The sequence below is a fragment of the Bufo gargarizans genome, chromosome 5 (genome assembly GCF_014858855.1).
Source record: "Bufo gargarizans isolate SCDJY-AF-19 chromosome 5, ASM1485885v1, whole genome shotgun sequence".
Classification (NCBI taxonomy): Eukaryota; Metazoa; Chordata; class Amphibia; order Anura; family Bufonidae; genus Bufo; species Bufo gargarizans.
Window position 1 is genome coordinate 95,504,598 of NC_058084.1, and position 27,843 is coordinate 95,532,440.

At 43.0% G+C, this 27,843-nt stretch overlaps 1 protein-coding gene across 2 annotated transcripts in view; it reads left to right on the plus strand.

Moving 5' to 3' along the window:
• OPRK1 (opioid receptor kappa 1) overlaps nt 1-27,843 on the plus strand; it is a 149,237-nt gene that overhangs the window by 115,106 nt on the left and 6,288 nt on the right. Inside the window, exons 4-5 of one of the 2 annotated variants that reach the window (XM_044294200.1) lie at nt 15,520-15,872; nt 16,519-16,626. In XM_044294200.1, coding sequence (XP_044150135.1) covers nt 15,520-15,872; nt 16,519-16,610 — 445 coding nt within the window. In that variant the 3' untranslated portion in view covers nt 16,611-16,626. The remainder of the gene's footprint in view (nt 1-15,519; nt 15,873-16,518; nt 16,627-27,843) is intronic. The other variant, XM_044294199.1, reaches the window with a different exon arrangement.

The window sequence follows — 27,843 nt, forward strand, 5'->3', positions numbered from 1 at the left end:
GGAGGTACCCTGTGACTAAAATATGTATTATATAAGTAGAGAAATTGAAGCTTGGAAATTTGCAAATTTTTCAAAATTTTTGGCAAATTTGGTATTTTTTGAATAAATACAAATTATTAATTTTTTTACTCCATTTTACCAGTGTCCTGAAGTACAATATGTGCCGAAAAAACCATCTCAGAATGACCTGGATAAGTCAAAGCGTTTTAAAGTTATCACCACTTAAAGTGACACTAATCAGATTTGCAAAAAATGGCCTGGTCCTTAAGGTGAAATAAGGCTGTGTCCTTAAGGAGTTAAAGGGTCGCTCTGACAAGCATAGTATATCTAAATATTCGTGCTATCCAGGCTTATCTTTTTTGACTACCAATTGTCTAAGTATTTAATGGATACATTTGTCCAGTCCGTAGATCAGACACAAGTATCTTTGGACATTGTGTCTTTATCTCTCGTGATACATTCCCCTGTTTGGCGTCATTTTTGTCGGCATGGTTCAGGCTCCACAATCCATGTTACACATTTTCTACACATATCAAAAGTTAATGAGATTTGAATGTTTTCTAGGTAGTTGTACAATATCTAATAAAATGTATACAAGAAAACACTCATTTACAAATGAACGACACTAGAATCATTTTGCACATAGACTACATTTACCATCATTGCATAATTCTTTTAATGTACGTCCCTGGTTACTGGTCAGAATTAAGCAGCTGGTCTATGGATCTTTGACCACAAAATAATATATCAGCACTTTCACTTCAATAAAACGGTTCACATTATGATTTGGCTAGTGCCATGTTCAAACTATGTTTAATCTGAGTTTATTTGGTTCCCTTTTTCTTATCAGAGTATCCATCGTCTCAGTGACACAGCTGCTTGGTTTAGAGACAATTACAAATAAGAGGATTAACTTTGAAATGGTGCTTATTCTATTCAATCAGTAAAGGTATTTATTATATTGTCAGTATAATTAGAGATTTTAGTGATTTGGGAGAGAGAACACTTTATTCAAACATAGAGTTTGAAGGTAGGTTAAACACTGAAAATGCACACAAACGCACACAAAAACATCCTACAGTAGCACTGCACTCCCATCCATCTTCTGTTTCTGGTTGTACTATTTTGTCACATATTACAGCTAAAGCTGAGAAATATATAAAGAAATGTCCCTCCGTGCGTCAAGAGGTCATCCATGCCCCCTTCCTCTTCCTCATTGTCCTCTGACAAGCTGTAAGGCTAGGTTCACATCTGTGTTGTGAACTCTGGCACTGTAATCTGGCGTACGCGATAGACAAAAAATGCTACACGCAAACTTTTTTGTCTGGTCGAAAATCAACATATATGCCAGAAAGTGGCCGTATTACTGGCAGATTCCATTACAGTGAACAGGGATCTGGCGGTGCACGGTGGTATCCGTCTATGCCAGATATGGTGGAACAGACTGCAGGAGTTCAGAACGCAGATGTGAACCCATCCTAAGGCAAGTATTTTCAGCAGGAGCCTTTATGCTGTGTCCTGTCTGCAGTTAAGCTCAGCACCCTTGGCAAATCTAGGTCCCTCAGCCAAAGATGGAGCAGATCAGGAGGAGATTAACCCCTTTGTTCTCTGCAGGATTTCTACAGTTTTTTTTTGTGTGTCAGGATCATGCATACTGTTAGCAATAATAATGGTGATAATTGTGTCAACGGTGTCTCCTTCCTGGGTACAGCCGGACTCCTGGCTCACTTGCAATACATTTGAGTGTAGTGATAGTAGGAGTAATAGAGAAATTTTGTAGCAGAAATGATGTCCAGACCTTTAGGTGAAGTACAAACATTTATTTACCGAAGATAACTTATATCCAAGCAGTATACAGCTTTGGTCTCTGGTCCAAGCAGGTTTTAGAAATCATTGGCAGGAATAAATGCTTCTGCTTGATATGTGGGGAGCTTGCAGGATAGGACATATGCTTGATAGCTCTGTAACTGTGGCAGAAATTGAGCTTCTGCACTTTTCTATATCTTCTGCTTTGTGGGGACAGACTAGCTGAGGAGGATATGGCTTCTCCTAGGTCTCTGGACTTTACTCACAGGTAGTTTCTCAGGGAATGCTTTCTTCTGCCCCATCACCCTCCTAGGCAGCTCTGCACGTGGTGGAAACCAGTCCTGCTCATATTCTAGTACAGGTTGCTGGTGACCATTTTAACTCATTCAATACAGCAGTTATAAGGGGCCATTAGGAGACTGTCTTGGCTGACATAGCAAAAATCAGCAACCTGGAATTGTGTTGGAGGGGATAGGACTGTCAAACCCCTTAGATGCAGCACTCCAACCCTGGCAGTTGTATACTGATGTCCCCTGCTTTTGGTGGAAGCTGAACTCCTAGAAGCGTGCCATCAATGCACCATACACGTACCATGCAGAGCATTATGTATCTTTCCATTGTGTTCAGTATTTCTTTAAGGGTAAACCAATTATTAAAACAGTCACTAGTTAGCGCAAACTAAACTGATCTCTGCAATGTTGTTCAAGAAAGGCAATGCTGTACACAAACAGATCACAATGGCATATTGTTGGCAAGGATAGTAGGCATCAGCTGAAAAGCTGTGGAATGCTAGATCTGTCTAAACCAATACTGGTATTGCATTCAAGACTTCAATGACCTGTTTAATAAACTTGGCAAACTCTAATCATTACAGTCTTTACAGTTGGCTGTACAATAATTAACTTGGATGGCAATCATGCCCATTGGCTCTACCATGTAACAGCTCAAATCTACTTTAAAGAAAGACATTTTATTTTATGTATATTTATAACTCGTCACTCACTTACTGACTAAGTTGCATACATATATTTTAAACCTTTTTATTATGGGAACCTGGTCATGTGATCTCCAGTCTGAAACCATGCAGAGATTTATCAAAACTGGTGTAAAGGAAAACTGGCTTAGTTGCCCCCGACAACCAATCAGATTCCACCTTTCATTTTCCAAAGGAACTCTGAAAATTGAAAGGTGGAATCTGATTGGTTGCTGTGGGCAACTAAGCCAGTTTTCCTTTACACCAGTTTTGATAAATTTCCCCCAACAGGAGCCAAGTCTCTCCACTGTGGCTGACTTCCTGTGAACTACAGGATGACATTGCGACCAATCAAATCCCTCCTGCCAGCTCTCAGGCCCCTCCCGTCTCTCCATGTCCCTGTATTCTGTTGAAGATATAATGTCTCCTCTATCTAAAGGACCAGGAGTGCAGACATATAGTAGGAGAGTGTATACAGTGATATATAAACCTCCTGACCCACACTGCCTGCTTGTACTATCTGTGTAGTCTCCATGTATTTCTATGAGATGTAGCTTCACACTGGTCTTTCTGCCTCCTCCATGTAAAAGCTAATAGGGCAGAGAGATGACAGGACAGACAGAGGAGACAGGCTCAGGTTGGATCACATAGGAATACATAGAGAGCCTGCAGTGTGAGGGGACAGCAGTTGTGTGTCACTCACCTGTCATGGCTGCCCTCAGAGACTCTGGCACTCTGCCTCTGCAAAGCCAGGCATGATGGGAAATGTAGGATTCATTAGGAAAACCATATCTGAGGGGAAAAGGAATCAAGATGGCAGACAACCCACAAATACACAAGAGCCTCTATCTGATTCTTTAATAGTTTACGCTGTACTATAAGAAAAAAAAATCCCAACAAGCAACAAACAAGTAAATTAAAGAGCAAAACATTGATTTTATTTGGCTTAGTCGGGGATTTAATAGACTTAATAGATTAAGCAATAAAACAGCTGCACAGCTAAGCGAACAGCTTGTTAACGCATAGTGTTAATGCCAAGTTAGTTTGCTTTATTAAATATTGATTTTTATAGCGTAAATGATATTATCCCTCTAATTGGCTAAAACAGAAGCTTATGTGAACGACGTGCCCTGATGTACAGAGCTATATACTTTAAAGAGGTTTTCTGGATGTTTAATATTGATAACCTGTCCTCAGGATAGGTTTCGAATATCAGATTAGCATGGTGCCGGCAATCAGTTGTTTGAGGAGGTTGCAGCTTACGAAGCACAGCACCATCTATTGTACAGCAGCTGTGCTTGGAAAAGCAGCTCAGCCCCATTCACTCGAAAGGGGCTCAGCTGCGCCTAGTCCATGTTACCAATGAATGTGATGTCATTGGCCTAGGAAGAGGCCTCATGAATCCCGCCGATCTGATATTGATGACCTGTCCTGATGGTAGGCCATCAATATCAACTCCTTCAATGTTATGTACTGTAGTGTACTGTATTATTTAATCTCACACAGACAAAGAGTTCTTCGGCAGCTAGAAAAATTGTTTGGAATAAATACATATAAAAAAATAAATAAAAATTACATAATCTCCCCAAATGGCTGCCAAGAATAAAACTACCCACTTTTATTTTCTATGTGTTTAAGCCAATTGGATCATACCTATAAGAGTAGCCACATTTTTGGTTTTCTGCAAAACTCCTTTAAAATAGGACATTGTATTCATATTTTCTTGAAACATGGTTGAGCAGTATCCGTCAAATAGACTAAATGTAGTTCAGCTAACCATATGCCCTGTTAGGAATTAGGTTTTTCCTAGCCACTTATTCATTGAACATATAGCATCCTGCAGTTTCCTCTGACTCTATCATCTCACCTTCAGAGCAGCATCCTTTTGAGATGAAGTTCTCCTGATTAGACTGTCATTTTAAACTAATTTCTGTGGATGTCTTTGTAATATTTTCTCTCTCTAAAAGGAAATGTGTAATCAGAAGATGACCTATAGTTTAAATCAAGTTTTTATGTTCAACTTTTTTATTACATTTTTTGGTGTTTTTTTTTTAAGTTTTCATGCCTCTATATACTGTATGAAAGAAAATCCTAAAATCATGCAGTTTTCACACACTGGCTACTAGGCCTGAAATATGTCAAGACCTGGAGCACCCACCTGGGCCAAAGACACAATAGACTTCTATGGGAGAATTTTCTAAGCATGCTCTATGACCTGTTCAGAGGGGGCAAAAAGTGAAGTGAAGAAGCCATCCAAGACGGCACCAAGTCCCCTATTGATCAATACTTGAAAACTATTAGATCCAATTAGGACAGAATATTGGTAAAAGAGAATCTTTCGTGGAGGTAGAATAAATTAACTTAGTGAGATCGGATGTCTTAGTGGGATCAATTAAAATAGAAGAAGGTAAAATACAGTATATATTATGTATCATGTGGTCACCTAAACATGTGGTGGGGATGGAGGGTTAGACTTCCTTTCTGGTGTGAATCGGAAGGGATGCGTTCCAGTGTGGAACGCATGTCTAAAAAAGTTAATTTATTGGAAAAAAATGTTGGTGGGATAGTTACATATCATTGGTGGTGTTAGTGGGTATCCAAAGATCACCTACAGCTCTGGAAAAGGGTGAGATGAAGATGGACATGCATGGTCATCTAGAAAGTGTGTGTATGATTCGCTCATTAGATAGATAAAAGTCATATTTTTTTTTAAATGGGACATATGGGCATATATATAGCATATTGGTAAACATAAATATATAAATATGTACATACAGTCGTGGCCAAAAGTTTTGAGAATTACATAAATATTGGAAATTGGAAAAGTTGCTGCTTAAGTTTTTATAATAGCAATTTGCATATACTCCAGAATGTTATGAAGAGTGATCAGATTAATTCCATAGTCCTTCTTTGCCATGAAAATTAACTTAATCCCAAAAAAAACCTTTCCACTGCATTTCATTGCTGTCATTAAAGGACCTGCTGAGATCATTTCAGTAATCGTCTTGTTAACTCAGGTGAGAATGTTTACGAGCACAAGGCTGGAGATCATTATGTCAGGCTGATTGGGTTAAAATGGCAGACTTGACCTGTTAAAAGGAGGGTGATGCTTGAAATCATTGTTCTTCCATTGTTAACCATGGTGACCTGCAAAGAAACGCGTGCAGCCATCATTGCGTTGCATAAAAATGGCTTCACAGGCAAAGATATTGTGGCTACTAAGATTGCACCTCAATCAACAATTTATAGGATCATCAAGAACTTCAAGGAAAGAGGTTAAATTCTTGTTAATAAGGCTTCAGGGCGCCCAAGAAAGTCCAGCAAGCACCAGGATCGTTTCCTAAAGAGGATTCAGCTGCGGGATCGAAGTGCCACCAGTGCAGAGCTTGCTCAGGAATGGCAGCAGGCAGGTGTGAGCGCATCTGCACGCACAGTGAGGAGAAGACTTTTGGAAGATGGCCTGGTGTCAAGAAGGGCAGCAAAGAAGTCACTTCTCTCCAAAAAAAACATCAGGGACAGATTGATCTTCTGCAGAAAAAATGGTGAATGGACTGGGGCAAAGTCATATTCTCCGATGAAGCCTCTTTCCAATTGTTTGGGGCATCAGGAAAAAGGCTTGTCCGGAGAAGAAAAGGTGAGCGCTACCATCAGTCCTGTGTCATGCCAACAGTAAAGCATCCTGAGACCATTTGTGTGGAGTTGATTCTCATCCAAGGGAGTGGGCTCACTCACAATTATGCCCCAAAACACAGCCATGAATAAAGAATGGTACCAAAACACTCTCCAACAGCAACTTCTTCCAACAATACAACAACAGTTTGGTGAAGAATAATGCATTTTCCAGCGCAAAGGAGCACCGTGCCATAAGGCAAAAGTGATAACTAAGTGGCTCGGGGACCAAAACGTTGACATTTTGGGTCCATGGCCTGGAAACTCCCCAGATCTTAATCACATTGAGAACTTGTGGTCAATCCTCAAGAGGCGGGTGGACAAACAAAAACCCACTAATTCTGACAAACTCCAAGAAGTGATTATGAAAGAATGGATTGCTATCAGTCAGGAATTGGCCCAGAAGATGATTGAGAGCATGCCCAGTCGAATTGCAGAGGTCCTGAAAAAGAAGGGCCAACACTGCAAATATTGACTCTTTGCATAAATGTCATATAATTGTCGATAAAAGCCTTTGGAACATATGAAGTGCGTGTAATTATATTTCACTACATCACAGAAACAACTGAAACAAAGATCTAAAAGCAGTTTAGCAGCAAACTTTGTGAAAACTAAAATTTGTGTCATTCTCAAAACTTTTGGCCACGACTGTACATGTACACTGTACAAACAAAAATACAAAAATACACAGTAGATAGATACTGTATCTAAAAAAGTGAATTTCTGGAAATATTAGAGGACGGAATATTTATTTATTTTCTATTGTGAGTTATTATGTCACAGCACTTTCACTTTTTGTTATTGCATCGGTGTGCGCCTCCGTCCTGTTCGCATGATAAATCTATCTTCATCTCACCCTCTTCCAGAGCTTTAGGTGATCTTTGGATACCCACTAACACCACCAATGATATGTAACTATTCCACCAAAGTTTTTTTTTCCCAATAAATTACATTTTTTAGATATGCGTTTCACACTGGAACGCATCCCTTCCAGTTCACACCGGAAATAACGTCTATCCCCCCTCCCTCCATCCCCACCACATGTCTAGATGACCACATAATACATAATATATAAGGCCTATTGGGAAGTGACTTTATTATAGCATTATGTTCTGCTAATTTTTACTTGACTGCTCCTGAAGAAGGGGGTACTTTGAAACCACGAAACACGTTGAGCCCAACTGAGATTCAAATAAAAGGAAACCACCTGAAGTACCTTTTTGGATACTGCTGTGATTCTTCCTGTCACACTACGAGCGATCCTAGCGGGGAAGGTGGCGTATATTGGGTGTCTTGAGTTTATCCCATAGACCTCCTCCTCAGTGAAGTGAGTAATTTTATTTCATTTGATTTTATTGTATTTATCTTTGTCTATTTCAACTGATTCGACCACGATATCCGATCTGTCACATTACAAGCGATCCCGGCGGGGGGAGGTTGTGTCTATTGGGAGTCTCGCTTTTATCCCTTAGACCTCCTCCTCAGTGAAGTGAGTTTTGTTCATGTGATTTTACTGTATTTTACCTTCTTCTATTTTAATTGATCCCACTAAGATATTCGATCTCACTAAGTTCATTTATTATACCTCCGCGGTTGATTCTCTATTACCAATATTCTGTCCTAATTGGATCGAATAGTTTTCACGTATTGATCAATAGGGGACTTGGTGCCATCTTGGATGGCTTCTTCACTTTTTTGCCCCCTCATTCATTTCTGCAGTAGTTTAACCTACTCATCCAGCCACCATTGGCAGACGGTCATCGAATACACCCTTCTGTAGAAACTTCTAACTATCTTCTCCTCCCTGTAGGCGCCCTGCTTGTTTGTCCTGAGACCTTCTTCAGGGGCTCCAGGGAAGGTCCTTTTGACTAACACTCTTTTTTTTTGCTAAAAACTTTTGTGTTTTTTTTCTTTGTCTTTTCACCTGTTCAGAGGCCAGCAAGGAGAAGATGAGCTGTGATATCACCTATTGTGAATGGTAGATCCTGTGTTATCTATAAAAAGATTATATATTTCACTGTAATGCTGCCTGTGATGAAAATGCAATGGCTAATGAAAAGTTACCTGTACAGAATAGGAAGTCTCAAAATATTACTAGGCCACTGCGAGACCTACATAAATGTATGTGTTTTTTTTTTATAATATAGTACTGTACAAAGGTTTTAGGCAGGTATGGAGAACATAGCTGTAAAGTAAGAATGTTAATAATAATAAAAATAGTTTATTTTTATCAATTAACTAATGCAATGTGAATTAACTAAACTGAAATCTATATCCAATCAATATTGGTTGTGACCACTTTTTGCCTTCAAAACAGCATGAGTTCTTCTCGGTACACCTACTCACAGTTTTTCATGGAACTCAGTAGGAAGGTTTTTCCAAAAGTCTCGGAGAACTAACCATAGATTTTCTGTGGATGTAGACTTGCTGAAATCTTTCTGTCCCCTTGTTCTTCTTTAAGCTAAAGATAGTTCTTTATAACATTGGCTGTATGTTTGGGATCATTGTCCTGCTGCAAAATAAGTTTAAATAAAAAAATTAACTATTAACCTTTCTATTTTTGAAAGCATTTAGCAATATCTTTCCATGCCTTTTTTGTGCAGTACTATAGATAATAACATAAACATTTACAACAAAAAGTAGCAAAAAAAAAAAAGTGTTTAACATAAAATAATAACAATATACAGTGGATATAAAAAGTGTACACACCCCTGTTAAAATGTCAGGTTTCTGTGATGTATTCAGAATAATAGCATTCTGAATACAGAATGCAAAGTAAAATAATGATGGAGGGGTTCAAAAAAATAAATAAAAATTAACTCACCGAGTCCACTTGATCGTGTAGTTGCGGATTTCTGTCTTCTTCTGTAATGTTGAGCTGCCGGCTAAGGACCTGTGGTGACGTCACATCACATGATCCAATCACATGGTCCCTCACCATGGTGATGAACATATGTGATTGGACCATGTGATGAGCACAGTGACGTCATCAAAGGTCCTATTCCTGTGCACAGCGAAGAAGAAGACAAAAGAGATGCCGGCTGCGCGATCAAGTGGATTAAGGTGAGTAAATTATTTTTTTTAACCCCTCCAGCCCAATTTTACTAAGCATTCTGTATTAAGAATGCTATTATTTTCCCCTATAACCATGTTATAAGGGAAAATAATACAATCTACAGAACACCGATCCCAAGCTCGAACTTCTGTGAAGAAGTTCAGATTTGGGTACCAAACTTGCAGATTTTTCTCACGCGCGTGCAAAACGCATTACAATGTTTTGCACTCACACGGAAAAATCGTGCATTTTCCCGCAACGCACCCGCATCTTATCCGGGCAAAAAACATGACGCCCGTGTGAAAGAGGCCTATAAACTGTACCACTGAATTGAAAAACAAATTGAAATCTTTTAGGTGGAGGGAAGAAAACAAAAAAAAAAAACTAAAATAATGTGATTGCATAAGTTTGCACACCCTCTTATAACTGAGGATTAGGGTTGAGCGAACCCGAATGTTTGGGTTCATTGTCCTGCTGCAAAATAAGTTAAAATTAAAAAAAATGAACTATTAACCTTTCTATTTTTGAAAGCATTTTGCAATATTTTTCCATGCCTTTTTTGTGCAGTACTATAGATAATGACATGAAAAATTACAACAAAAGGTAGCTAAAAATTCCTAAAAAAAAGTGTTTAACATAAAAAACTGTAAAGTTCAGGTTTGTACCAAACTTTAGGATTTTTGGACCCCGGTCCCGAACCCGAAGATTTCAGTAAAAGTTTGGGTTCGGTTTTGGTGTTCGGTGATTTATTGGCGCTTTTTGAAAGGCTGCAGAGCAGCCAATGAACAAACGTTTAACTCTGTTCCCTTAGAAGCCATCACAGCCATGCCTACTAATTGTCTGCATCTGTACGTGTGAGAAATACGCTTTAGATACTGTCTGCTGTGCTATTCTGCTATTAAAAAAAATACCCATTTAGGGCAAAAATCTTAATTTTGCAGCCTTTGCTGCATCTGTCATTGTGAGATACACCCTTTATATACTGCTGTGCTATTCTGATATTAAATAAACACCCATTTTGGGCAAAACTCTTAATTTGCAGCCATGTCTGCATCTGTACGTGCGAGATACACCCTTTAGATACTGTTGTTCTATTCTGCTATTAAATAAACACCTATTTAAAAAAAAAAACGCTCCTGGCGATGATGGAAGAGGATGTGGCACAGGAGGAGGAAGAGGGATCATTTCGTAGGGTTTCCTGCCAGTCATTACCAAGTGGCTCCGAGGGTGGGTTCCTGCACCCACAAACGCCAGTTACACAATTGTCCAGCCAGGGCACAGTTCTGGAGGATGACGAGGTGGAGGATGAGGAGGAGGAGATGGAGGAGGAGGAACCATGTTCACAGCAGGGTGGCACACAGACCAGCTCGTGGCCATCACTGGTGCGTGGCTGGGGGATACAGAGGACACAGACGATATACCTCCCACAGAGGACAGCTTTTCGTTGCCTCTGGTCAGCCTGGCACACATGAGCGATTACATCCGCAAAGACCGCCGAGTTGCCCACATTCTAACTTGTGCTGATTACTGGGTGGCCACGCTACTGGATCCCCGTTACAAGGACAACGTATCGTCCTTAATTCCGTCACTGGAGCGTGAACGTAGGATGTGTGAATACAAGCGCACGCTGGTAGACGCGCTGCTGGTGGCATTTCCACCTGACAGCGGGGGCACAGTGGAATCACAAGGCAAAGGAACGAGGAAGAGGTCGCCAACGCAGCTGGGGCACCGCCAGCACCTCAGAAGGCAGGGTTAGCATGGCCGAAATGTGGAAAAGCTTTGTTAGCATGCCACAGCAACCAACACCACCAGCTGATATGGAACGTCTTAGCCGAAGGCAGCATTTCACCAACAGGGTGGAGCAGTATGTGTGCACACACCTACACGTACTGAATGCCGGGTCTGCCCCCTTCAACTTCTGGGTCTCCAAATTGGGCACATGGCCTGAGCTTGCCCTTTACGCCTTGGAGGTGCTGGCCTTTACGCAGTGCTAAACACACGTTCCGATAATACACTGGCTGCAAAAAAATAACAAAAAAATTGTCAGTTACATTTTCTGGAGAAATTCACCAATTTTTGGGTGTGATGTACCACTGATATACCTAGTAGACGGGTAAAAAAAAATAAAAAATTTGTCAGTTACATTGTTAGTTGAAATTCATAAATTTTTGGGTGTGAAGTACCACTGCTATACCTAGTAGACAGGTTAAAAACATAAAAAATTGTCAGTTACATTTTCAGTTGAAATTCAAAAATTTTTGGGTGTGAAGTACCAGTAGTAGACCAGTAAAGAAATAAAAAAAATGTGTGTGAAATTCACAAATTTTGGGGTGCAATATACCCCTCCTCTACCTAGTTGACAGTTTAATGAATTTCAATAATTTTTATTTTACATTTTAGGGTGACAATAAGCAATTTTCATAGACCCCTGCTCTGCCAAGTAGACAGGTTAATAAATTTCTGTAATCTTTCTATTACATTCTTGGGTTGACATTTATACAATTTTAGATGCGAATAAACCCCTGCTCTGCATAGGTGACAGGGAATAAAATTTCTGAAATGCGTCTTTAATTGATGCGCGCCACCTCCTTTGATTCAATGCTTAAAACTTTAACAAGTTGTACCACATTTGCGCTTAAATAATTTGTCTCACAATTCCGCTTTACTCTTTTGGCCAACATTTTTGCCTCAATAACTTTTCCCATATTTCCGCTTTACTCTTTTGGCCCACATTTGGGCTTCTGTAATTTGTCCCACATTTTCGCCTCAATAGCTTTTCCCACATTTCCGCTCGATCCCAAAAATGTTTTATTAATTTATCTCCCTTAAATTCAGTCTTTTTTTCTCACGCTCCATCTCCGGCGTGGAAGCCTCATTCGCCGATAACCGTGATCAACATGGTAGGCTCAGAAAAGTACATCTAAAGTTCATAGAGAAGATATCCAAATGGATGGTGGATGTCACTGGGGCACCTCTACATAGGTGACAGGAACATAAATTTTAAAAAATCGTCAATTACACTGTCAGGTGATATTTTTCAAATTTTGACGGATAGAAACCCCTGCTCTGCATAGTTGCCAGCGAATAAAATTTAATACATTCTTCATTAATTATGCGAGCCACATCCTTTCATTCAATGCTTAAACTTTAAAAAGTTGTCCCACTTTTAAGCTTTAATAATTTGTCCCACAATTCCGCTTTATAATTTTAAATTTGAAAAAATTATTCCTCCCTTGGATGTGGTCTCTCTTTCTCACGCTCCCTCTCCGGCGTGGAACCCTGATTCCCTGCCAACAGTGATCACCATGGTAGGCGCATAAAAGAACATAGAAAGTTGATAGAGCAGATATCAAATTGGATCGTGAACATTACGGGGACGTGTGACATGGTGGGGCAGTAAGTGTGCACACGCCTACACGAACTGACTGACAGGGGTCAGCCCCTGCAACTTCTGGGTCTCCAAATTGGGCACATGGCCTGAGCTTGCCCTTTACCCCTTGGAGGTGCTGGCCAGCCTTGCAGCCAGTGTATTGTCTGAATGTGTGTTTAGCACGACTGGAGGTGGTTATCACAGGTTATATTTCCCAAATGTTTTGGGGTGTACCCTGATTAAAAAAAATTATAATAATTTAAAACCAAAAAGCAGTGTAGGCTACCTCCTCCTCCTCCACCGCCATTTCCACCTGCACATCCACCACCTCCTCAACCTCCTACTCCATATGGACCTCATCCTCCTAGATCAACATTATTATTTTTACATATTTTATGTTATTTAAAGTAATTTCCCTATTCACATTTGTTTGCAGAGCACTTGCCATACTCTTAACCACATTTTGATGCCATTTGCAGCCCTCTAGCCCTTTCCATTACATTTTTACAGCCATTTTAGTGCTCAAAAGTTTGGGTCCCCATTGACTTCAATAGGGTTCGGGGTCAAGTTCGGGTCCCGAACTCGAACTTTTTTTTGAAGTTTGGCCGAACCCATCCAACCCAAACATCCAGGTGTCCGCTGAACTCTAATCCTAAGAGAGAATAAATTGTATGCTAAGATGGAGAATTGTGTATTTGCAGTTCAGGAAGTGCAATTCCTGGGTTACCTACTCTCATCTTCAGGTTTTCGTATGGATCCTGAGAAGGTCCGTGCTGTGTCGGACTGGGATCGACCCGAAAATCTGAAAGCACTTATGCAGTTTTTGGGATTTATCAACTAATACCGTAAATTTATTTTGAACTACTCGACTGTGATCAAACCTTTGACGCACATGACTAAGAAAGGTTTGAATGTCTCAGTCTGGTCTGATGCAACATTACAAGCCTTTTCTGCGGTGAAGGAGTGTTTTACTTCTGCTCCTATACTGGTGCAACCTGATGTGTAACAACCATTCATTGTGGAAATTGACGCATTCGAGGTGGGGGTAAGAGCTGTTTTTTCGCAGGGTCCTTCACCTAGTAAATGGCGCCCATGTGCTTTCTTCACTAAGAAACTCTTGGCTTCAGAAAGTAATTATGATGTGGGTAATAGAGAGTTGCTGGCCATTAAGTTAGCTTTTGAGGAATGACTTCATTGTTTGGAAGGAGCTATTCATCCTATTACTGACCACAAAAATCTGGCTTATCTGGAGTTGGCTAAACGACTGAACCCTAGGCAGGCCAGATGGTCGTTGTTTTTCACCAGATTTAATTTTATTGTCACCTATCGCCCTGGGCTTAAGAACGTCAAGGCTGATGCTTTTTTTGCGTAGCTTCCCTAGGGGGTGATTCGCAAGATCCTCGTCCGATATTGTCTGAAGGGGTAGTCATATCAGCTCTATATCCCGACCTTAAGGCAGAGGTGTTGGAGGCCCAGGGAGATGCACCGGATTCTTGTCCTCTGGGGAAGTTGTTTGTTCCTTCTGATTTATGTCCCTGGGAGCAAATCCACAGTCGATCTCATCTCTCGTAGACAAGAGACGTATGAATGGTCCGGACCTGAGAGTGGGTGATTCTGTATGGCTGTCCACAAGAAACATTAAGTTGAAAGTACTGGTCCAAATAAAATCATTGCCATTGTTAACCGGGTTGCCTTTAGTCTTGAACTCCCTCAGGCTTTGAAGATTCATAATGTGTTCCATAAGTCATTGTTGAAGAGATATGTTGAACCTGTTGAACCATCCTCCTTGCCTCCCCCGCCTGTCACGGTGGAAAGTAATCTAGAATTTTAAATAGCCAGGATAGTGGACTCCCGAATTCTCCGTAAATCCCTCCACTGGAAGGGTTATGAACCAGAGAAGAGGATGTGGGTTCCAGCAGCCGACATTAATGCTAATCATCTTGTAAACGCTTTTCACAGGGCTCATCCAGATAAAGACGGTCCTGGGTGTCCGGAAGCCACCCGTAGAAGGAGGGGTACTGTCACAGTCCCACCTAGGGATTACCACACCTCTCGTCTCAGGTGTAGCTTAGGTGGTCATTCCTTTCCCTCTATTTAGTCTGGGCTCACCCATCATGCTATGCGGTTGATAGCTACTTGTTTGTGGAAGTCCTGGTGGTTTTTTCTGAGTTCCTGCTTGTCCGCATACTTCTGGAAGTTAAGTGTATCTTCTTTGTTGTTTGTTGTTTTCCCCAGGGTGAGATTGGGCTTAGGTTCCTGCGTATGAACATTCCTACCATCAAGGTCTGTTCATACTAATAGCAGTCAGGGCTTGGCGTAGGGACTCACTAGGTGTGATGGTGTGACCATTTCTCTTTCCCTAGGTTCCAGGCCTAATACCTTTTCCCTTCCCTTCTGTGTTCAGTGTGGAGTGTATTTACCACACTAAGCCGTGACAGTTTCATTTTCTTTTCAATTCTCACATACTTGCTACAGTACTTAGTGTTTTTCTATCACATAAAATCACAATAAAATGCATTTAAATGTGTGGTTGCAACATGAAAAAAAGTGGAAAAGTTCAAGGAGTATAATTACTTTTTCAAGGCACTGTAATACATAGTTTTTTCATCATTTTAATTGAGTTTCAATTACATTTTCTCTCAACAGATATACCAAAATGAAGACTGCAACCAACATTTATATATTTAATCTGGCATTGGCCGATGCCCTCGTCACAACCACAATGCCTTTTCAAAGCACTGAATTCTTAATGAACTCTTGGCCATTTGGAGACATTTTGTGTAAAATTGTAATATCGATTGACTATTATAATATGTTTACCAGTATATTCACTTTAACCATGATGAGTGTTGACCGATACATTGCAGTGTGTCATCCTGTAAAAGCACTTGATTTCCGTACACCTTTAAAAGCAAAATTCATCAACGTGTGCATCTGGATGCTTTCATCCTCTGTTGGAATATCTGCCATTGCACTTGGAGGAACCAAAATGAGTGATGGTGAGTATGTTTCCTGTATATCTGCTGACTTTTTGTTTTGCTTTATTATGAACATAAACTTTTAAACGGGTTGAGCAAGAATTGAGGAGGGGGGGTGGGGGTGGCAACACCCCTTTAACTTTTCCAGGCCTGTAAAGGAAAGATTACTTAGCTGCTTCCCGGCATTGGCTTCCCACTGCTTCTTCTCATGGCCTGCAATGCTACACTGGGCTCCCTCCATGTAAACATCCGGTTTGACATCTCCACATCCAATCAATGGCCTTGGCTGTGACCAGATCCCCTTGCTTAATGTGACAATTTGTCATGACCTAAGGGTAGCCGGTCACCGCTGCAGCCAGTGATTGTCTGTGGCGATGTCAAACCAGATGTTTACATTGGAGGAGCCCAGCCGAGCATCACAGACTGGGAGGAGAAGGAGCGGAGACCCAGCTCCAGGAAGCAGGTAACTAGTCTTCTCTTTATAGGTTTGGTAAAGGGGGGGAGGGTTGCCAAACCCCACTCCCCAATTCTTGCACAACCCTTTAGTGTTATACATATACAATAAATACATGTAGAAACTTCATTTTGCAATGTAACGTATCGTATACAAAATAGGTTGCCTATCAATCTATCTATCTTGCAATCTATTGAACTTTGTCATTTTTAGATAGGAAAAGGCTGCCATACACATTCAATAACAGTCGGCTGGATGATCATGTCCTATTGCTCACATTTGTCAATCCTCCATACAACATGTAGAAATTGTAGTCTACAGGTGAATATTCTTATTTATCCGTTTTTCATGGAGGGTATTATCTTTTTTTTATCCTGCTTTTGTCTTGCTACTGTAAGAAGGTCACTTAAGCATAATCTCTGTTCTTACATCTAAAGATAAGCAGGCAATTGTTTATCACAGTTTAACTATGAATTCAAACAAATTCAATCTTGTTTTCAGACCCTCTTGGGAAGCTTTTTACTGTTTTGTCTTCACTTTAATTAGTTTTCTTCTCCCAGCTCCTTTATTGAGATTCAATTTGCAGAAATCAATGTGTGATAATTTATTAGTGTTGAAAAAGTTACGAGCATGCTAGTCATTTGTATTTGGTAAGTCAGTGATTACTTTTTCAGATTTTCTTACTACATTATTTATAATATACAAACCGGATTCCCAAAAAGTTGGGACACTATACAAATCGTGAATAAAAACTGAATGCAATGATGTGGAGGTGCCAATTTCTAATATTTTATTCAGAATACAACATAAATCACGGAACAAAAGTTTAAACTGAGAAAATTTACCATTTTAAGGGAAAAATATGTTGAATCAGAATTTCATGGTGTCAACAAATCCCCAAAAAGTTGGGACAAGGTCATTTTCACCACTGTGTGGCATCTCCCCTTCTTCTTACAACACTCAACAGACATCTGGGGACCGAGGAGACCAGTTTCTCAAGTTTAGAAATAGGAATGCTCTCCCATTCTTGTCTAATACAGGCCTCTAACTGTTCAATCGTCTTGGGCCTTTTTTGTTGCACCTTCCTCTTTATGATGCGCCAAATGTTCTCTATAGGTGAAATATCTGGACTGCAGACTGGCCATTTCAGTACCTGGATCCTTCTCCTACGCAGCCATGATGTTGTGATTGATGCAGAATGTGGTCTGGCATTATCTTCCCTGAAAGAGATGACGTCTGGATGGGAGCATATATTGTTCTAGAACCTGAATATATTTTTCTGCATTGATGGTGCCTTTCCAGACATGCAAGCTGCCCATGCCACACGCACTCATGCAACCCCATACCATCAGAGATACAGGCTTCTGAACTGAGCGTTGATAACAACTTGGGTTGTCCTTGTCCTCTTTGGTCCGGATGACATGGCGTCCCAGATTTCCAAAATGAACTTTGAATCGTGACTCGTCTGACCACAGAACAGTCTTCCATTTTGCCACACTCCATTTTAAATGATCCCTGGCCCAGTGAAAACGCCTGAGCTTGTGAATCTTGCTTAGAAATGGCTTCTTCTTTGCACTGTAGAGTTTCAACTGGCAGCGGCGGATGGCACGGTGGATTGTGTTCACTGACAATGGTTTCTGGAAGTATTCCTGAGCCCATTCTGGGATTTCCTTTACAGTAGCATTCCTGTTTGTGGTGCAGTGTCGTTTAAGGGCCCGGAGATCACGGGCATCCAGTATGGTTTTACGGCCTTGACCCTTACGTACAGAGATTGTTCCAGATTCTCTGAATCTTCGGATGATGTTATGCACAGCTGATGATGATAGATGCAAAGTCTTTGCAATTTTTCTCTGGGTAACTCCTTTCTGATATTGCTCCACCATCTTTCTGCGCAACATTGTGGGAATTGGTGATCCTCTAGCCATCTCGGCTTCTGAGAGACACTGCCACTCTGAGAAGCTCTTTCTATACCCAATCATGTTGCCAATTGACCTAATTAGTGTTAATTGGTCTTCCAGCTCTTCGTTATGCTCAAATTTACTTTTTCCAGCCTCTTATTGCTACTTGTCCCAACTTTTTGGGGATTTGTTGACACCTTGAAAATTTGAATCAACGTATTTTTCCTTTAAAATGATACATTTACTCGGATTAAACGTTTGATCTGTCATCTACGTTCTATTACAAATAAAATATTGCCATCTGCCATCTCCACATCATTGCATTCAGTTTTTATTCACAATTAGTTTAGTGTCCCAACTTTTTTGGAATCCGGTTTGTACATTTAAAAGGGTTGTGAAAGAATGGGGGGGGGGGGGGGGGGGAGGGGGTTGCATTCCCACCTCCACTTGGCTGGACCTGTGAAGGGAAGATAGCTTACCTGCTTCTCAGTGCTGGCTCCCAGCTACTTCTCCTCCAGGCCTGCAATGCTCTGCTGGGCTCCATCAATGTCAACATCCAGCTTGACATGGCCGCAGCCAGTCACTGGCCGTGGCAGAGACCGGATCCCCTTGCATCATGTGACCAATTGTCATGACGTAAGGGCAGCCAGGCTGCAGTGGCCAGTGATTGGCTGTGGCAATGTCAAACCAGATGCTGACATCTAGGTAGCCCAGCAGAGCACCACAGGTCTGTAGGGTTTCACAACCTCTTTAAGGTCTTACATTTTTGTGTTCAGTTCTGGTAAATTGGCCTGCTGTGTAAAAATGCCATTAACACGTTCAGGACCTAGGACGAGTATACTCGTCATGGAGCACTGGTACTTAGCGCTCCAGGACGAGTATACTCGTCCTGACATTAAACTGTCATCATCTCTGCAGACATGGTGACAGCGCTGAGTGCCGGCTGTTACACACAGCCAGGCACCCAGGGTCAATGCCGAGGGGGGTCCTGTGACCCCCCCATATCGGCGATCACTGCAAACCGCGGGTCAATTCAGACCTGCGGTTTGCAGCGCTTTCTGTAGTTTCTGATCCCTGCGGTCCCGGACCGCCAAAGTCAAAAAATGGCCAAAGTCAAAAAATTGTAACCCCCCTGCACCCCTGAATGATTTTATGCCGGCGCGGTGCGGGTGTTTGCGAGAGGCGGGCGGTGCGGCAGGCAGGATCGCGATCCCCCGCCCGCCTCCCCCTGAATATTCATTGGTGGTCAGTCGTATACCAGAGCATCAGCACATTGCTGACACTCTGGTATAAATGGCTGACATCGCTGCGATGTCAGCCGTTTCACCCTTTCCATACCGTGGTCCGTACGGACCGCTGTATGGAAAGGGTTAAGTCAGGGAGCTCCCTCCCTCTGCCATCGGGGGGCTGCTGTGCCTTTGCAGCCCCCAGATGGATGGGGTGACAGAGGGAGGGAGCTCCCCTTCTTCCCCTTTCCCGTCTGCTCAGTTGTGGCAGACGGGGAAGGTTCCCATGGCAACAGGACGCCTTCTCAGGCATCCTGCTGTCCATGGTGCTGAACAGTTCTATGCTAAAGGCATAGATCTGTTCAGACAATGTAAGTAAAATACAAGAGAATACACTATATGGTGTATTGTACTGTATTATACAGACATCAGACCCACTGGATCTTCAAGAACCAAGTGGGTTTGGGTCCAATTTTTTTTTTAAGTGAATAAAAGATAATAAAAACACATTTATCACTGAATAAAAATTAAAAAAATAAAATACACTACACATATTAGCTATCGCCGCGTCCGTAACGACCTGATCTATAAAACGGTCATGTTAATTTCCCCACACGGTGAACGCCATAAAAATAAAAAACTATCAGGAAATTGAAATTTTGCCCACCTTACTTCCCAAAAAATGTAATAAAAGTGATCAAAAGAGTCGCATGTACGCCGAAATAGTACCAATCAAACCGTCACCTCATCCCGCAAAAAATGAGCCCCTACAGGAGACAATGGCCCAAAAAATTTAAAAAACTATGGGGACACTATAACATGATTTTTTTTTTTGTTTCAAAAATGATAATATTGTGTAAAACTTACATAAATAAAAAAAGTATACATTTTATGGTAGGTATCGCCACATCCGTATCGACCAGCTCTATAATAATATCACATGAGCTAACCCCTCAGATGAACACCATAAAAAATAAAAACTGTGCTAAATAAACAATTTTTTGTCACCTTACATCACAAAAAGTGTAATAGCAAGCGATCAAAAAGTCATATGAACCCCAAAATAGCGCCAATCAAACCGTCATCTCATCCCGCAAAAATCATACCCTACCCAAGATAATCGCCCAAAAACTGAAAAAACTATGGCTCTTAGACTATGGAAACACTAAAACATGATTTTTTTTTTGTTTCAAAAATGAAATCATTGTGTAAAACTTACATAAATAAAAAAAAAGTATACATATTAGGTATTGTCGCGTCCTTATAGACCGGCTCTATAAAAATATCACATGACCTAACCCCTCAGGTGAACACCGTAAAAAAATAAAAATAAAAACTGTGTACAAAAAGCCATTTTTGTCATCTTATGTCACAAAAAGTGTAATAGCAAGCGATCAAAAAGTCATATGCACCCCAAAATAGCGCCAATCAAACCGTCATCTCATCCCGCAAAAATCATACCCTACCCAAGATAATCGCCCAAAAACTGAAAAAACTATGGCTCTCAGACTATGGAGACACTAAAACATATATTTTTTGTTTCAAAAATGAAATCATTATGTAAAACTTACATAAATAGAACAATTGTATACATATTAGGTATCGCCGCGTCCGTGACAACCTGCTCTATAAAAATACCACATGATCTAACCTGTCAGATGAATGTTGTAACTAACAAAAAAATATAACGGTGCTATTTCTTGTTACCTTGCCTCACAAAAAGTATAACATAGAGCAACCAAAAATCATATGTACCCTAAACTAGAACAAACAAAACTTCCACCCTATCCCGTAGTTTCTAAAATGGGGTCACTTTTTTGGAGTTTCTACTCTAGGGGTGCATCAGGGGGGCTTCAAATGGGACATGGTGTTAAAAAAAAACTGTCTAGCAAAATCTGCCTTTCAAAAACCGTATGGCATTCCTTTCCTTCTGTGTCCTACCGTGTGCCCGTACAGTGGTTTTCGACCACATATGGGGGTGTTTCTGTAAACTACAGAACCAGGGCCATAAATAATGAGTTTTGTTTGGCTGTTAACCCTTGCTTTGTAACTGGAAAATAAATAGTAAAATTGAAAATTTGCCCAAAAATGGAAATTCTGAAATTTCATCTCTATTTGCCAATAACTCTTGTGGAACACCTAATGGGTTAACGAAGTTTTGTAAAATCAGTTTTAAATACCTTGAGGGGTGTAGTTTCTTAGATGGAGTCACTTTTATGGAGTTTCTACTCTAGGGGTGCATCAGGGGGGCTTTAAATGGGACATGGTGTCCAAAAAAACTGTCTAGCAAAATCTGCCTTTCAAAAACCGTATGGCATTCCTTTCCTTCTGTGTCCTACCGTGTGCCCGTACAATGGTTTACGACCACATATGGGGTGTTTCTGTAAACTACAGAATCAGGGCCATAAATAATCAGCTTTGTTTGGCTGTTAACCCTTGCTTTGTAACTTGAAAAAAAATTGTAAAATGGAAAATTTGCAAAAAAATTTAAATTCTGAAATTTCATCTCTATTTGCCAATAATTCTTGTGGAACACCTAAAGGGTTAACGACATTTGTAAAATCAGTTTTGAATACCTTGAGGGGTGTGGTTTCTTAGATGGAGTCACTTTTATGGAGTTTCTACTCTAGGGGTGCATCAGGGGGGCTTCAAATGGGACCCCTAGAGTAGAAACTGTAGTAGACTGTTTTCTGTGGGAAAAAAAAAATATAAAAAAGTATTTTTCGGTGTTTTAGGGTTCCGTGTATACTTTATTTTACCTTTTTTGCCCCATTGTCCCCAACCTAATAAAGTTTTCCCAAATTCCCTCATTATTTTTCTTATATATATTTTTTGTACATAAAAACACATCGTGAGTGCACGTGGGCATGCCGGCAGCCGCGGTTGTGGTAGGGGAGTAGGTTCCAGTGCTGGACCGCTGCCAGCATGGGGCCGCTCCTCCACCAACAGTGGGGCGGGGCAGGTGACAGGGACATCGCCTGATCCGTTATTTTTCTGGACGTGGCAGCTGCCCCATTTCATTTCAAGACGCAGAGGCAGTGGTGTCATTCGCAACACAAGCTAGTGATCCTCTGCCCTGGCTCTGAGCAGCAGCAGCTCTCCGCCTCCTGCAGGAACAGCTCCCAGCCCCCAAGAATCGACCCTGATGCTGTCTGACAGTGACAGTGAGAAGGACATCTTGGGGGTGATAATGCAGGAGAGTGAGCTAGAGCTTGGTCCAGATGCTCAGGACCTTTTGGAAGGGATGGAAGTGGAGGAGGAGGAGGGGGAGGGGGTACCGCCCGCCAGTACCCCAGTGACTTCCCTTTCAACTGGTGCGGGTGGTTTCAGCCACAGAACCCCCGCAACTAGTCAGACCCAAGCATCACCGAGGGGACAGCGGAGCCGGGTCAGGGGCTCCACGTCTGCTGTTCCCCTCAGTCAACCAACCACTGGTCAACCTTGGGTCTGACATTACAGGGGATGAAGAGGAGGGTGCCACCTCCCTTGTTAGGTGACAGCAGCACTGATGAGGAAGGTAGGTACCCGAGTGCTTCAGGTCACCAGGGAGCCCAGTGGCAGGGGCTCCTCTGGTAATGGCAGCACGAGGCGGCGGCAGCAGCAGCAGGTGCCGCCTCCACCTGTGCGCACCGAGCCTGAACAGGCGCAAGCCAGCACCACCCTATCTGACAGGAGGTCGGTGCGTAAGTCGCCTGTTTGGGCTTACTTCACCCTGGCAGCAGACGTTGTGACAATTGCCATCTGTCAGTTGTGCCATGCCAGGGTGAGGAGAGAGAGAGGTCTGTTGCTCGGCTGGGTATGACTGCCCTTACCCAGCACCTGAGCGTCAACCACTGGTGGGAGTGTGAACAGATGCACGGTGGTCGCAGCAGCGGCAGCAGCAGTGCACAGGGAACAGCTGCTCCTGCCACTGTCCTGCCACTGTCCTGCAGCCACCCCACCCCTTCCAACAATGTATTCCCACTCCTCCACTCCCTCTCCTAGAGGTATTGGTACCGGAAGTCAGACCTCTGCTTCCTCTGCACCCTCCTCCATCGCCTCCACTGCCGTCTGGAGCCAGCCGCCGGTTGCCGACGCATTTTAACTCACCGCGCCCTTCATTCCGGGGACCAACGCTTGCGTTCACTCAATGGGCTCCTGGCAAGGGTTATCAACATCTGCTGCCCTTCAATATTGTGGACTGCAATTCATTCCAGGAGATGTTGGAGCAGGCCCAACCCAGATGGTGTGTCCCCAGCCGACATTTGTTTGCCAGGACCGGCATCCCTGCCCTACACCAGCACATTGTTAAGAATGTATCCCTGTCTCTGGATCACGCTGTCAGCGACAGAATGCATCTGACAATGGATGCCCGGACCAGCAGAGATGTCCCTCCAAAGAGGCGGGGAGGGATCAACAGATGTGGCTGCATCTCAGTTTGTGGTGCCGCCCTAGCGTGTCCGGGGAAAACTGCTTCTTTTCATCAAGCCCCTGTCTCCACCGCTGCTGAGCCCCCAACAAGCGTCGCTGCCCTCCAGGCTCAGGTCCACAAGTGGCTGACACCCAAAGGCTCCAGGCAGGTATGGTTGTCTGTGACAGTGGCAGCAACCTCCTTGCCGCCCTCAATTTTGGCAGTCTAACACACGTGCCCTGCATGGCACATGTCCTCAACCTTGTGGTACAGAAGTTCCTATGCACATACCCAAGGTTGAGCAACATCGTGCAACATGTACGTAGAATTGCCAGCCACTTCCAGCGCTTTCCCCAACCGCCACCATGTGCCCGTTCAAACTGCAGCAGGACAACAGCCTGCCACCTCACAGGCTGATTATTGACAGCGTGACGCAGTGGAACTCCACCCTCCACATGCTGGAGAGGTTGTGGGAGCAGCGACGGGTGAAAGAATACCTGCTGGACCAAGGCACTTCTGGGCCATCATACCAACTCGCCTACATCACCAATGCGGAGTGGGGGCAGATACACCAGGTCTGCCACGTGTTGGCCCCATTCGAGCAGGCCTCAATTACGTGCTCCCCATAGTGTTACTGCTGGACAGGACACTAGATTGCCTGCTCGATGCTGGTGAGAGTGCCTTGGTGGAGCAAGAAGAGGCAACAATGCTCCACCAAGACCAGGCCCAGGATGAGGAGGAGGAAGAATTTGTTGAGGAGTTTTGCCGACGTCTAGGAGTCTGGGCCTTGGTCAGGAGGGAGAGTCGGTTCTGGGGGCATCGTTAGTCCGGGGTGGGGCCACTCCCACAGGGAACAGCAGCAGCAGGACGACCAAGATGTCATGGTCCCAGACAGCCAAGAAGAGTCACAGCAGCCTGTCCTTTTCCCCATGGCTGTCCACATGCTGCGATGCCTCAGGAGGGACCCGGATCAAGAAAATTAAGGAGAGGGATGATTTTTGGTTGGCCACCCTTTTAGACCCTCGCTGCAAGGGGAAACTGGAGCAGTTCATCGCAGACAGCCGGAGAAATGCCTGTATGAATAACCTGCGGGCCTGTTTGATCCTCCGGCTGGAGCAGGCAAACCCTAAGCCTCATGCTCCAGTTCTCCCCGCCCATCTCACCTAGCAGGTGGCTGGACCAAGCAGCTCCAGCCGAGTAGGTGATCCTATGGGTGAGATGTGGTTGTTCTACCATTATGCGCAATCCAGTAGCAGCAGCAGTCAACACCAGCGGGTTGCCCGCATCGTGGCAGACTACATGGGGTCTGTCAGTAGAGATGGCCTTGCAGTTCGCCTAGCGGTCATTTTGCAGCGAACTTTGCTCGTTCGTGGTTCGCCAAACCGCGCCAAACAGGCGAACATATGGCGATGTCCGCCGGAGCCATATTCTTTTGCATTGTGCCGAACTTTGACCCATGACACATCCATCAGGTGGGACAGGACAGCCAATTGAGACATTTTAGCACATGGACACACCCCCTACCCTATAAATAAACCCAATCTGGCTGCCATTTTACATTCAGTCTTTTGCCAGAGTAGGGAGAGGTTGCTGTGTGAAACAGGGAAAGACTGTTAGAGACACCAAATGCTAGCTAATAGGGCCACAAAAGTCCTTTTAAGGACTGGTATAGGTGTGCTATCGATAGGTGTGACATACTTATAATATACTTTCTAAAAGAGAAAGTATATTATAGTGCATTTGTATAGTGCAGCAGTTGTGTGCGGTTCTGCTCCGATACCGCAGCTATTACAGAGGGACAAATGCTATTGGAACAACTAATTGCAACTGTTGTGATATACCAGTTGCCCCCCCAAAAAATGATTGAGGCAGGGGTGTGAATACCTATAATATAATTTATATATAGTGCATGTGCAGCATTTGTGTACGGTTCTGCTGAGATACCGCAGCTATACAGAGGGAGAAAAGCTATTGGAACAACAAATTTCAACTGGTTTGATATACCAGTTGACCCCCCAAAAAAATGATTGAGGCAGGGGTGTGATATGCCTATAATATAATTTATATATAGCGCATGTGCAGCATTTGTGTGCGGTTCTGCTGAGATACCGCAGCTATACATAGGGACAAACGCTATTGGAACAACTAATTGCAATTGTTGTGATATACCAGTTGCCCCCCCCCCCCCCTCAAAAAAAAAAAAAAAAGTGATTGAGGCAGGTGTGTGATATAACAATATTATACTTTCTATATAGTGCATTTGGGAAGTGCAGCTTTTGTGTGCGGTTCTGCTGCATTACTGCAGCTACAAAGAGTGACAAACGCTATTGGAACAAATAATTTCTACTGCTGTGATATATCAGTTGCCCCCACCAAAAACTGATTGAGGCAGGGGTGTGATATACCTTCTTCCACAAATACTGCTCTTCTATAGGGACTTTTGTCAAAGGGTCATTTTAAAAATTACAGGCAGAGGAAGAGGTAAGCCATTCGGCAGGGGTGGTAGGGGTCGGGCAGGTGTACCAAGCCGGAGCCTAAGTGGGAAGTTGCAGAAGGTGCCTGAGATTACGTCAAAGGAAGCACCAGAGTTGGTTGAGTGGCTCACTCAGCCTTCCGCTTCTGCACCCTCCTCATCCTCTCTATCTGCACCCTCTTCACTCTTCTCACAGTCTCTGCTGTGTGCACCCCCAAAGACACCACCACCACCATATCCCCTCCATTCGAGTCAGAGGAATTATTTTCCCATCCATTCCAAGATCTTACCGATGCGCAGCCATTCTTGGTATCAGATCAGGAAGCGGAGGTATCAACGGTCGCCCCGCAGCAGTCTTACGACACTACCCAGATTAGCCCAAGGAGAGTGGTCATCGCTGTTGCTGCCTACTCCGAGATCTCTAATGTCAGTGCTGGTGAAGGTGACGATGATGACGTGTCGATGGACGTCACGTGGGTGCCCACAAGAGCAAAAGGAGGGGAGTGCAGAGGGAGATACGGAGCAGCAGATAGGGAGGAGAAGCAGACAGGTAGCAAAAAGCAGACTGCTAATGTATCTAGTACGAGCCATCCACCATGCATGGTCACATCTGGCGCTCCCAGGAAGTCGACACATGGCTCTGCAGTGTGGGCATTTTTTAGCATGTCTGCTGCTGACAATAGTGTTGCCATCTGCAGCCTGTGCTGTCAATGCATAAGTCGCGGTAAGCCCAACACTCACCTAGTGACCACCGCCTTAAGAAGACACCTGGCCTCCCATCACCGAGCCCAGTGGGAGCAACACCGTCAGAACCCACAAAGCCACACTCTCGGTGCTCCACATCCTGCTTCTTCTCCTTCTCCTCTCTCCTCCCATTTTTCCTCCACTCCACCTTCCACTTGCCATGGTACTCTTGTCTTGCCCCTCGTCCACTGTCCTGTCCGAAAGGACGTTCAGCGCAGCCGGGAGAATCGTTACTGATAAGCGCACTTGCCTAACTCACGACAGTGTGGACTACCTCACATTTCTAAAAATGAATGAGGCATGGATCTCGGAGGAATTCAACACCTATGAGGACCACGTTTAATTGATTGACATTTAATTTCCTCATGCCAGCCCACACATATCCTACAACACCAAGAACAAATAATGGTTCATGTCTTATGTAAATAATGAGGCATAAAAGGCCTTTTCTTTCCTTTGAATGCCTAATGTTTTGGGCCTCGGAGGAATTCAACACCTGTGATGGCCACGAGTTTCAACTATTATCATTAGGGGTTTTTTCAGAGGGGGGATTTCGTTAGCCATGTCTTTAATCCAGTTTTATATTTTTAGTTCTTTTAAACATATGTATTTGACCTGTATTTGTACTGGCCTTCAGTAAAATTGATATCCATTAACAGTCTAATATACCAGCCACAAAATCACTTGATCTTTTCTGTACGGTGAATGCATAATTTTTAGGGCCTGTAATACACTGGCTTCAGGAAAAATTGATATCCAATAACCGTGTAATCTACCTACAGCCACATAATTACTTGTTCTTTTCTA